Source organism: Trichomonas vaginalis, chromosome V (assembly GCF_026262505.1).
Source record: "Trichomonas vaginalis G3 chromosome V, whole genome shotgun sequence".
Lineage (NCBI taxonomy): Eukaryota > Parabasalia > Trichomonadida > Trichomonadidae > Trichomonas > Trichomonas vaginalis.
The window spans coordinates 9,443,714-9,457,632 of NC_067207.1; the positions used below are offsets into that span (position 1 = coordinate 9,443,714).

Consider the following 13,919-nt stretch of genomic DNA (forward strand, 5'->3'; position numbering starts at 1 on the left):
TTTTCACAAATCAGATTTTTAATCTCTATAATGCATAATTCACTCAATATCTCAATTTTGATATTGCGAGATATTTTTGCTATCGGTTTCGCAATTTTGACACAATAGCAAGAGGGTTCTATAAGCATTATTATCAACGTAGAATCTGAATATCATATCAGAAAATGTCGCAAATCTGACATTTACCCGACCAAATAGCAAAAATAATTGAATACTTTTCGCAAAAACTTTAAAAATCGATAAAAATATGAAATATAGATATTAAAGAGACTTTTTATATAATATTCATAAAGATTTTCCAAAAATATGATACCGCAAAATTAAAAAAGTGACGTCTTGAGTGGAGTCAAAGGTCGAAATTGCTAGCTAAATGTTTTTTTAGCGAAATTGCGTATTGTACGTTTTTTTCGCAAAACGAAACCCTTAAATAAATATAATTTTCGATAGGCGTCAAAAATTTTCTCACTGGGTTTTCGTCTATCAATCCCAGCTCATTATATACGCAACCAATCAAAAATCTGATATGGGAGTCCAAGGCTAACTTTTTGTTGTCTACCTAATAAAAGAGGAAGCAGCATTAGTGAGAATAATCGCAAATATTCAATTTAAATTATCTTTTTATTCTTAATTTAAAGTGACAAAAAGAATAAAAAACCTATTCTAAGGCATGTTGTTATGTAAATGAGACTAGACATCATATTTTATGTTATGAAAAAAAAATATTTAGAATTTTAGAACAAAATAAATAGAAAAAATAGCATAACTTATGGATGTGCGTATATTAAATTTAATAAATTAAGAGAAATTATTTTTGGCGCCAAAATTATTCGTTAACTCTCAAATTTTTCTGAGTCAATAAGCCGCCAAAAAAGTGTCATTTCTTTATAGGAAAGGAAACCTATTTGACGAACAATCCGGACACTAGTGCCTCAGCGAATTTCCCCAAACCCACCAATCCCCTCCCTGCTGTTGTGCACCATCGATGGAAAGTAAGTCATCAATAGTCTCTTTTCCTGATTTCAAGCTAACGTTAGATCATTCATGAAAGAAATCATTGCCTTTCATCAGAGACTTTCGTTATAACTGCGCTGCTCTCAAGTTCATCTTGAGAAATTTACGTAATAACTGAATTCCCAAAGTTCTTTAGGTGATCCAAAACACTGTAGCTGCTTGAACTTTGGACGAGCCTCGCACCCCAGAGAATAGAAATCCCAATCTTGCTCATGTTTAGTTGAATTAGTCTGCAGCAGTACAGCTCTGATACCACAAGATCGTGATGTATACAAAGTCACAACGCTATTTGATTCAACAACTAGCTAGTTTTGACATCAAATTGCAAAATTTGACTTCGTTATGAGCTCTTTGTAGCAAAAATACATTACACTTAAAGACTAGTTGCTAGACTGTAGTAGTTTGTTCGTATATATCTATTTTTCCCCAACGTATTGCATACTACATTTTGACAAGACTTGCAACCTTATAGTAACCTCGTTGGGAATTGTTCAAGCAAAGCGTAGGTAGTTAAGGTCGAGTAAGAGTTCTTCTTAAATCTTTCACTGAATGAGTAGGTGTTGGAAGAACTGTTCTCTAAAGCGATACAGTTGCGCTACATGTTCGTCAACTTGTCTAGAAATAAATATATCATTTGTTTTATACGTTTTTTCGTAATAAATCTATTTTATTTGTTGTATTTGAGTATGAAGATAACAAAAACTACGGCATAAGACGCAGTACACTGGGCTTCGTTGCCATTTTATTTACCATGTTAAGAATAAACTTAACAGACATGCTTTGTTTTCGACGAAGCCATCTAAAATAACGTACATCTAAATAAAACTAAAAAACTGTAAAATTTCTTTATTTGATAGTATACTTCAAATTATGCACTATACCTTCTAGAATTCTATAACACTCTTTGCATATAATTTTTTTAAAAAAAGTTATATCTCGACAAAAATATGATTTATCAATAGAGTATGTAAAATAAAACTCATTCGCAGTATTAAAAAATCGTAAATCTTTCCAAAAAAATTTTGAATTACAAATTTTAAAACTTAAAACAACATTTTTTGAAGCGAAAAAACGAAATCTAATTTTTTTTGGAAAATTTAGAATAAATAGAGCTCTTTAACTCGTCGAATACAAATTGTTTTCAAGTTTTTTTCGACCGGAAATTGAACTTTTAGAGTTTATACAATAAGATTCACATGAAAAAATACGGGTTTAACAAAGAAATCACCAATATAAAGGTTTTTTAGTAGAACGAGATTGATAAAAACTATGGTATGATAAAAAGACGATAATTTTTTTGGCGGGATAATTGAAGAATATGAATGATTCGAATTACAGACATACTCTAGTCCGAAACTTACTATGGTTCGTGACTTATTTTTGACACAGAATAGCTGTAGACTAAGGCTTACTCTAGATCCAGACTTATTATACAATTAAATTTGCTTTTGGAATAAGACTTAATTTTAGTTACAAACTTATCTTAATATCAGACTTATATTTAGAATCAGACTTACTTTAGTCTAGAACTTACATTTAGAATCAGACTTCCATTTCAAGTCAGACTTACTTTCGTCCGAGACTTACATTTCAAGTCAGACTTACTTTCGTCCGAGACTTACATTTCAAGTCAGACTTACTTTCGTCCGAGACTTACATTTCAAGTCAGACTTACTTTCGTCCGAGACTTACATTTCAAGTCATACTTACTTTCGTCCGAGCTTACATTTCAAGTCATACTTACTTTCGTCCCGAGACTTACATTTCAAGTCAGACTTACTTTCGTCCGAGACTTACATTTCAAGTCAGACTTACTTTCGTCCGAGACTTACATTTCAAGTCAGACTTACTTTCGTCCGAGACTTACATTTCAAGTCAGACTTACATTCGTCCGAGACTTACATTTCAAGTCAGACTTACTTTCGTCCGAGACTTACATTTCAAGTCATACTTACTTTCGTCCGAGACTTACATTTCAAGTCATACCTACTTTCGTCCGAGACTTACATTTCAAGTCAGACTTACTTTCGTCCGAGACTTACATTTCAAGTCATATACTTTCGTCCGAGACTTACATTTCAAGTCATACCTACTTTCGTCCGAGACTTACATTTCAAGTCAGACTTACTTTCGTCCGAGACTTACATTTTAAGTCATACTTACATTAATATCAAACTTATATTAACCTACGACTTACTTTTATTCCCAGACATCTTGATCCACACTGACATTGAAAACCACTCATACATCTAAAGCCACTCAAACATCTAGATCCACTACGACATGGAAATCCACTCAAACATAATTTTTGCTCTCTAACTACATTTTTATATGATTTTACAACCTAAATTTTCTTCTTTACCTAAAGATTATTCGCAATATCTGAATATCATTAATTAATTGAGATATTCAAGTTTTGACAGCGGATTTGGAAAGCAGACTTGATGGAGATTTTAAATCTGATGTCAAATCTTGGTTTTGTGCATTATTGGAAGAGAAAAAAGGGTGTTAATTGCAAATCTTAAATATAGGTTTTTACGAAAAATGTAATTAGGGTTAGAATCATAGAAAGATATATCTGTCAGACATTGTTATGTGTGACAGATAATATTGCATCTCATAGACACTGTTGCATCTGTCAGACACTGTTAAATTTCATAGACACTGTTGCATCTCATACACACTGTTGCATCTGTCAGACACTATTGCATCTGTCAGACACTGTTGTATCTCATAGACACTGTTGTATCTCATAGACACTGTTGCATCTCATAGACACTGTTGCATCTCATAGACGCTGTTGCATCTGTCAGACACTGTTGCATCTGTCAGACACTGTTGCATCTCATAGACACTGTTGCATCTCATAGACACTGTTGCATCTGTCAGACACTGTTGCATCTCATAGACACTGTTGCATCTGTCAGACACTGTTGCATCTCATAGACACTGTTGCATCTCATAGACACTGTTGCATCTCATAGACACTGTTGCATCTGTCAGACACTGTTGCATCTCATACACACTGTTGCATCTGTCAGACACTATTGCATCTGTCAGACACTGTTGTATCTCATAGACACTGTTGCATCTCATAGACACTGTTGCATCTGTCAGACACTGTTGCATCTCATAGACACTGTTGCATCTCATAGACACTGTTGCATCTCATAGACACTGTTGCATCTCATAGACACTGTTGCATCTCATAGACACTGTTGCATCTCAGACACTGTTGCATCTCATAGACACTGTTGCATCTCATACACTGTTGCATCTCATAGACACTGTTGCATCTCATAGACACTGTTGCATCTCATAGACACTGTTGCATCTCATAGACACTGTTGCATCTTTCAGACACTGTTGCATCTCATACACACTATTGCATCTGTCAGACACTGTTGCATCTCATAGACACTGTTGCATCTCATAGACACTGTTGCATCTCATAGACACTGTTGCATCTGTCAGACACTGTTGCATCTCATAGACACTGTTGCATCTATCACTTACTTTTGCTTCTGTTAGATACTATTGTATCTCTCAGACACTCTTGCATCTCTCAGACACTATTCCATCTCATTAACACTGTTGCATCAGTCTCTCACTGTTGCATCTTTCATTGACTTTTTTATCTCTCAGGAAATATTTTATCTCTATAATATTTTTTATATCTCCCAAACTTTTACATCTTTCTGATTAATTTTTTTATCCTTTTTCATTCTGTTCTGTATATCGAATCTTTATATAACAAATAATTAAATAGTTTCTCATATTTATTAACTGTTTTTATAAACAATAATCATACACATTTTATTCATATAAATATTTTTTCACAAACCATTTTTCCGCTTCCTTCTTACAACAAAATCTGGATCTCTTTCCTTGTCTTTATTATCAAAAACTTCTTCGATAATTTTTGAAATCATGTCTTTGTTTTGCTGATATTCATCTGATTCTTCCGGAAGATATGCATTACTTAATGCCAAATCTATCACTTCTGGATGTGTTTTTCTTAATGATGATATATAATGAATTGCCTGAATTGTATCATAATCGATGTTCATCCCAAGATTAAACATGAAACTTGTTGCCTTGTCAATTGACGGAAGATTTAAAATGCGTTGAACAAGACTTTTAACTCCTATATCTGGAGTTACTTGTTCTTCATACAAGTAAATTTCGTTCTCAACTTTGGTTGTAAATGTTTTCCGAGCCGAAATTTTGCATTGTTCATTTTCCGATCACCCTTTCCTATCGGATTGTCTTCATCATCATAAACTAGAATATTCTTCGAACTATTGAATTCCAATTTTCCAATATGAAATGCTTTAGGTTTTTCTAAATCGGCCGGTTTTACATCTAAGATGTTATGAATACATGGAATATGAACACCATATAGTTTATAAACATTTTCCATGTTGCAGTTGCATTTACAATGCTGTTCGACTTTATTTTTAATTGCCGAAATTTTCAATTTTCTATAAAGTTTCATTACATTATCATTTTTTGGATCATCAATTTGATTAAATCTCGACATTATATGTTCAATCATTGTTTGGAACTTCAAAAGTTTGTTTGTGCTTGAAATCTCCTTCATTTTGGTATTCAAGCTCCCGTGATTACCTTCCGCATGATTGCTAGGCATGATTTTGACATCTCTCTTAAATCGTGCGATTTTGGATTTGAATTCCTCTTTGCCAAGATTGATCCATTTTTCCATATCAAGAGGATCAACCAATTCATTCTTATTTAAATGATTAACAATTTCGGAGTATGTTTCGTATCTAACATTATACGTTGCTTCATCTTCTGCATATATTACTTCTCGAATCAATCCCCTCATGATTACACTATCTTTAATTGTTTTTAAAAAATGATAAGCGCAAAGCCAATGAATTAAATGGCTACTTTTGCAAAAACTTTCAAGAGAAGAGTGCAAATCGCTTAAAATCGGGACATTTTGAATATCAACATCTGTAGCAGATGAAACTAGTCTTTCATAAAAGATTCTGTAAGCATTTGAGTTTTCGCTCAGCCCGAAGTAATATCCCAGTGGATAACCTGTGTTATTAATAACACACTGGGGTAATATAAGTATATACGGAGGAAACGAAAACGTGGCATCCAGTTCGATGGTCTGGATACATTCGTTTTCAATTGCAACCCTTAATAAATCAGGTACAAGGTCTGGGATCCAGCATGACCATTGAATTGATTTTGAATTGCAAGTTGCAAGATCTTTTAGCTTATCTTCTAAAAGATGGACATAAACTTTGCCGGGTAATTGTTTAAGTAACGAGCGCAAATCATAAATATCCTTAATTATTGGTGAATTGAAGTTGGTATAACGTGTCAGTTTTTTGCTTAACTTATTTGAAGGAATTACACATTTTGAAATTTGAACTCTGTTAATAACATCCTCGATTAAATAAGGTATATCTTTGTTATTCCTTATTATAACAGCTTGACTCATTTTTTTGTTAATAATTATTGTAAAAGCCTTATATCGATTTCCTTCAATATATTTTCGATCAAAATCAAGTTCTAGAATTAAACGATCACTAGGATCAGTGTCTTTAAAATAGAAGTCTGTGTATTTGGGAGGATTTTCTTGTTCCTTAAATGGAACTATTTTAAGGAAAAAAGGAAGATAATTAAAGAGTTCATGAATCTCACTGAAATTCCATATATCTGAGGCACCAATATTCCAAGTTACTTGGCGTGATTCTTTGTCATAATTATGCATTACTTCAATGTTTGCAATTTTAAGAACATTATATCCGCGGGGAATTTCATTAATCATGCGTTTTGATAAATAATAGCCACTTGCAATGCGATTATATACATTGAAAATGAAATCTGCCTGTGAATCAAGAATATATGAAACAAATTGCTCTTTGTCATCGTCAATAAGATCTTTAGATACATATTGAAAAAATACAGCCATATTTTTTAATCTAGCTGCGTGCCTGACAACAGACTTCATGAATCCTTTCGATCGAACAATATCATCTGGTTTATATGAATTAATGTAAGATATAATTTCCGCAAAATTTTGATATTTTAAATAGCATTCAAATGCGAATGAACTTATACGAATTTTCTTGGATTTAAGTAAATTCAGTTCAAAACCAGCGATCAATGATTTTTTGACATTGAGGATATTGACATAATATTTTTTTCCGCATTGAACATTATATATAAATTTTTGGTTATCGTCAAAGTTTGATAGTTTTTCAGTATTTGCACATAAATATTCAAGGATATTGTTTGCATTGAAAGCATATGCTAATTCTATCACCAAAAATGGTTGTTCCAATATTGCGACCAAATAGTTTGGATAAAAAAGCGTCAAGATCATCCATTAACAAAGTATCAATTAGAAAATCCTTCAATGTTTGTGGAAAAACATGAATATAGTTATATTCTTCTTCATCACCCATATCCTTGCTATATTCGTCTGCTATTGAAGTTAAGTATTCATTTGGTGTAGGGTAAAATTCTAAATTGTCCAGTATTTCATTGACCGCCGGTGCGAAATTTAAGTTATGTATTACAAAAAGGGTAATGTAGTTATAAGCATCACATGTACGAATGCGCTTACATTCAGCCTGAATATCATTAAATTCTGGATCTTCTAAATCGAGGTCTATATTATTCTGAACGAGATATTTTGAATAATTTATTATCTTAAGAATAGTACTATTGATTTTATTTAGATCAATAATACATCCATAATCAAAAGGAGCCATGGCCATTAAACGGAATGTCAATTTTAAAAGTAAACGAATTTTAGGATTAAACTAAGAAGAAATTTAAAATTTAAGTAAGAGAAATAATTTTTATAAAATAAATTTAATAATGAAAACAAAAAACAGAAAAATATTTAAAATTAGAAATAGAGTAAGATAATGTAATAGTGTCCGAGAGATAAAACAGTGTCTGACAGATGCAACAGTGTCTATGAGATGCAACAGTGTCTATGAGATGCAACAGTGTCTATGAGATACAACAGTGTCTATGAGATACAACAGTGTCTATGAGATGCAACAGTGTCTATGAGATGCAACAGTGTCTGACAGATGCAACAGCGTCTATGAGATGCAACAGTGTCTATGAGATGCAACAGTGTCTATGAGATACAACAGTGTCTATGAGATACAACAGTGTCTGACAGATGCAATAGTGTCTGACAGATGCAACAGTGTGTATGAGATGCAACAGTGTCTATGAAATTTAACAGTGTCTGACAGATGCAACAGTGTCTATGAGATGCAATATTATCTGTCACACATAACAATGTCTGACAGATATATCTTTCTATGATTCTAACCCTAATTACATTTTTCGTAAAAACCTATATTTAAGATTTGCAATTAACACCCTTTTTTCTCTTCCAATAATGCACAAAACCAAGATTTGACATCAGATTTAAAATCTCCATCAAGTCTGCTTTCCAAATCCGCTGTCAAAACTTGAATATCTCAATTAATTAATGATATTCAGATATTGCGAATAATCTTTAGGTAAAGAAGAAAATTTAGGTTGTAAAATCATATAAAAATGTAGTTAGAGAGCAAAAATTATGTTTGAGTGGATTTCCATGTCGTAGTGGATCTAGATGTTTGAGTGGCTTTAGATGTATGAGTGGTTTTCAATGTCAGTGTGGATCAAGATGTCTGGGAATAAAAGTAAGTCGTAGGTTAATATAAGTTTGATATTAATGTAAGTATGACTTAAAATGTAAGTCTCGGACGAAAGTAAGTCTGACTTGAAATGTAAGTCTCGGACGAAAGTAGGTATGACTTGAAATGTAAGTCTCGGACGAAAGTAAGTATGACTTGAAATGTAAGTCTCGGACGAAAGTAAGTCTGACTTGAAATGTAAGTCTCGGACGAAAGTAGGTATGACTTGAAATGTAAGTCTCGGACGAAAGTAAGTATGACTTGAAATGTAAGTCTCGGACGAAAGTAAGTCTGACTTGAAATGTAAGTCTCGGACGAATGTAAGTCTGACTTGAAATGTAAGTCTCGGACGAAAGTAAGTCTGACTTGAAATGTAAGTCTCGGACGAAAGTAAGTCTGACTTGAAATGTAAGTCTCGGACGAAAGTAAGTCTGACTTGAAATGTAAGTCTCGGACGAAAGTAAGTATGACTTGAAATGTAAGTCTCGGACGAATGTAAGTATGACTTGAAATGTAAGTCTCGGACGAAAGTAAGTATGACTTGAAATGTAAGTCTCGGACGAATGTAAGTCTGACTTGAAATGTAAGTCTCGGACGAAAGTAAGTCTGACTTGAAATGTAAGTCTCGGACGAAAGTAAGTCTGACTTGAAATGTAAGTCTGATTCTAAATGTAAGTTCTAGACTAAAGTAAGTCTGATTCTAAATATAAGTCTGATATTAAGATAAGTTTGTAACTAAAATTAAGTCTTATTCCAAAAGCAAATTTAATTGTATAATAAGTCTGGATCTAGAGTAAGCCTTAGTCTACAGCTATTCTGTGTCAAAAATAAGTCACGAACCATAGTAAGTTTCGGACTAGAGTATGTCTGTAATTCGAATCATTCATATTCTTCAATTATCCCGCCAAAAAAATTATCGTCTTTTTATCATACCATAGTTTTTATCAATCTCGTTCTACTAAAAAACCTTTATATTGGTGATTTCTTTGTTAAACCCGTATTTTTTCATGTGAATCTTATTGTATAAACTCTAAAAGTTCAATTTCCGGTCGAAAAAAACTTGAAAACAATTTGCATTCGACGAGTTAAAGAGCTCTATTTATTCTAAATTTTCCAAAAAAATTAGATTTCGTTTTTTCGCTTCAAAAAATATTGTTTTAACTTTTAAAATTTGTAATTCAAAATTTTTTTGGAAAGATTTACGATTTTTTAATACTGCGAATGAGTTTTATTTTACATACTCTATTGATAAATCATATTTTTGTCGAGATATAACTTTTTTTAAAAAAATTATATGCAAAGAGTGTTATAGAATTCTAGAAGGTATAGTGCATAATTTGAAGTATACTATCAAATAAAGAAATTTTACAGTTTTTTAGTTTTATTTAGATGTACGTTATTTTAGATGGCTTCGTCGAAAACAAAGCATGTCTGTTAAGTTTATTCTTAACATGGTAAATAAAATGGCAACGAAGCCCAGTGTACTGCGTCTTATGCCGTAGTTTTTGTTATCTTCATACTCAAATACAACAAATACAAATAGATTTATTACGAAAAAACGTATAAAACAAATGATATATTTATTTCTAGACAAGTTGACGAACATGTAGCGCAACTGTATCGCTTTAGAGAACAGTTCTTCCAACACCTACTCATTCAGTGAAAGATTTAAGAAGAACTCTTACTCGACCTTAACTACCTACGCTTTGCTTGAACAATTCCCAACGAGGTTACTATAAGGTTGCAAGTCTTGTCAAAATGTAGTATGCAATACGTTGGGGAAAAATAGATATATACGAACAAACTACTACAGTCTAGCAACTAGTCTTTAAGTGTAATGTATTTTTGCTACAAAGAGCTCATAACGAAGTCAAATTTTGCAATTTGATGTCAAAACTAGCTAGTTGTTGAATCAAATAGCGTTGTGACTTTGTATACATCACGATCTTGTGGTATCAGAGCTGTACTGCTGCAGACTAATTCAACTAAACATGAGCAAGATTGGGATTTCTATTCTCTGGGGTGCGAGGCTCGTCCAAAGTTCAAGCAGCTACAGTGTTTTGGATCACCTAAAGAATTTTGGGAATTCAGTTATCCGTTACTACTCTTAAATTAAAGTAGAGCACTACAGCGAATCAATCGTAATGCCTAGTCTCTCCAGTAACAAGCTGATCTGCTATATTAACTTTAAAGCCAAATCGATTCACATTGTTGCTGGTAAGTCTGATTGCTTCAGATAGAGAGCATGAATTGCTTCTTTATCATCTAATCCCCATCCCCCTTGTTCCCGATTGGATGACATGGACAATTCATCTTTCTCTAACGAAACAAAATGACACTTTTTTGGCGGCTTATTGACTCAGAAAAATTTGAGAGTTAACGAATAATTTTGGCGCCAAAAATAATTTCTCTTAATTTATTAAATTTAATATACGCACATCCATAAGTTATGCTATTTTTTCTATTTATTTTGTTCTAAAATTCTAAATATTTTTTTTTCATAACATAAAATATGATGTCTAGTCTCATTTACATAACAACATGCCTTAGAATAGGTTTTTTATTCTTTTTGTCACTTTAAATTAAGAATAAAAAGATAATTTAAATTGAATATTTGCGATTATTCTCACTAATGCTGCTTCCTCTTTTATTAGGTAGACAACAAAAAGTTAGCCTTGGACTCCCATATCAGATTTTTGATTGGTTGCGTATATAATGAGCTGGGATTGATAGACGAAAACCCAGTGAGAAAATTTTTGACGCCTTTTCGATAAGTATTCTACCCAAATGATTCTTCAAAAAATTATTTTTCAGATTTTATTCCGTAAAAAAACGTTCCAGAAAACGCCGATAAAATTTCGAATTTTCCCTAAAAAATTCGGTGCAGGTCGATTTAAGAGATTTTTCAAAAATAATCATATCAGTAGATAGGGTATAATATAGAGGAGCTTTATGAATAACTCAAAATCCGGGAAACTCAATATTCAACGAGAAAAACGCTTAACGAATTTCACTTTTGGTGTAAACATCACAAAAAATTGAGAGAGCTTTCTGGTCGGAAGCCTCCCTTAAAAATTTAATATTCCAATCCGTTTTTGTAAAAAATCAATATATTTAATGATGCAATATCAATGAATTTCAATGTCCGAAATCAAGAAGCAGATTTGAATTTTATGAAAATTGTTAGTGACAAATTAATTTACTTTGAATTTGATATTAGACAATATAGGGCATGCATGTAGTCTTTTTCATAAGTAAAAATATTCATAAAATTTTTATATCAATGAGGCATGTAAACTATTGAATTGTTTCAAATCCGTCAATATTTTTTAATCGAATTTCCTGTCGAAAGATTTTGGCTTAACATTTGATTTCTGTCAAATCTCTTAGCCTTTGTTAATATCCGAATATTAAAATTCAAAAACAATTTTGGTCGATCAAACGAACCAATAAATTCGCGAATCCATGATACTTCAATGCAGAAAACTGCAATTAGGATAAATATGCAATCTCCGCTCATAAAATATGAGTATACATTTTCGAGATGATAATTGAAAGGGGGTCATTTTTTACAAATTTTTATGAAAAAATATTTTCCCTATGCTAAATTTATTAATAAAAATATTCAGCTAAATCAAAAATTCATAAAATCAAAGACGTTATACTTTAATTGATCATTGAAGATTTGTGATCTACAAAATGAACACATCACAATATTTTTAAAATCAAATTTTTATCATGTAAATAATCACAGAATTTTTTATCTTTAGAAGCAAATTTTTCTGAGGCCCATTGAATTTTTTTATTTTGTCTTCAGAAACTTATTTTATATTTTTCCAATCTATCGCATTAAAATTTTATTAGATAAATGGACAGCCCTTGGTTTAATGATGCATGCGAAGATGAATTCTCTAATAGTAGCGGAGAAACAGAACCGTTATGCCTTCGACAGGGGCGTAGCGTTTCTTGCTACAGAATAGGAACCGATATACATCAGCCATCTTTTTTATCACTAACAAATCATTTAATTACGAAATATGGGGAAGAAATCGGCAAAAAGAGTGCGGATAGAGATCAACAATTACTTAATCAGATAAATATCGATGATAATCATGGAAAATTCGAAAACCCTATAATAGTAATAGACGATAATAACAAGGATCGTCTTAATGCTTATCCTTGTAATAATTTATCGCGCTCGATGCCTATCAATCTTAAAGCGAAACCTATACAGCGTTACTCTGCGGATGAAACCTACGATGTTATACAATCAAAAATAGCCAAGCAATTATGCCAACGGCATAAGCAAATTTGGGAAAGAATTGGTTATGTTTACCAAAAATAATTGTTTTATGTAATATTAGTTTTATTTTTTATTATTTTTATTTGTATGATAAATATTTTGTTTAAATTTTAGATTCCTCCGCTTTTTGCTTCAAAGTATAAGTTATATCCACTTGTGCTAATAAATTTCAGCTGATCTCATTAGAATTGGATTAAAAACTTATATATCGAAGCTAAGGAAGCATATTTTTAATACAGTAGTAGTGTTTTTAATGTGTAAATCATTTGAATTCTGAATGGTTACTTTCTTCATTATATATAACTAAACTCTTTCGATATTTATATTATGATGCGATTCGTAAAGTCAAATATAATGTCATTGATCTGGAATTACGAGAAATTTGTTTAATTTGAAGATTTTGGTTACAATTAATAGCATGACAACTATTATTCACTCTAATTTTGAATATTCTATGCATATGCAAACTTGATGCATGATTATTGAATAATAATTATGTAAAAATAACACCTGTGATTGAAAAAATTGTTACCCCTCTCCAGGGTTAATAAAAATATCAAATATCTACTGTCGTAATCTAAAATCTATCAGTACATTGGCTTATTCTGCATATTTTAATATTTGAATAATTTAATTAGAAATGATTAGAAATACATATTGCAAATGCTTATCCAAACAAATCTAAATAATATACGGAAATGTACGATAAATAATTTCACAATTAAAGTCAAATATGAAAATACTAAAGAAAATAAGGCATATTTAAGTTGTTAAGCAGCATGAAATATTTTATTGCTAGCAAATGTATATATACCTAGATTTTTAACTTTGAACTTCGTGTTTTGCATTTTCGATGATTCGATATTATGAATTTATGCAAAATTCTAACATCCAAATGGAAATATGCACTATAT

At 31.6% G+C, this 13,919-nt stretch overlaps 2 protein-coding genes and 1 pseudogene across 3 annotated transcripts; 1 reads left to right on the plus strand and 2 right to left on the minus strand.

Moving 5' to 3' along the window:
- Positions 1 to 4,847: 4,847 nt before the first annotated feature.
- TVAGG3_0306310 lies at positions 4,848 to 5,874 on the minus strand (annotated as a pseudogene). Its single transcript has one exon. A coding segment is annotated over exon 1 (1,027 nt).
- Positions 5,875 to 7,274: 1,400 nt separating this feature from the next.
- TVAGG3_0306320 (uncharacterized protein) lies at positions 7,275 to 7,775 on the minus strand (the record flags this gene model as incomplete). Its single annotated transcript, XM_001325358.1, has 1 exon — positions 7,275 to 7,775. The coding sequence occupies one exon, from the start codon at positions 7,773 to 7,775 to the stop codon at positions 7,275 to 7,277; it is 501 nt and encodes a 166-aa protein (XP_001325393.1).
- A 4,578-nt stretch (positions 7,776 to 12,353) lies between these two features.
- TVAGG3_0306330 (uncharacterized protein) lies at positions 12,354 to 13,355 on the plus strand (the record flags this gene model as incomplete). Its single annotated transcript, XM_001325359.2, has 1 exon — positions 12,571 to 13,047. One exon carries the CDS (start codon positions 12,571 to 12,573, stop codon positions 13,045 to 13,047), a length of 477 nt encoding a protein of 158 aa, XP_001325394.1.
- Between the last annotated feature and the right edge of the window lie 564 nt (positions 13,356 to 13,919).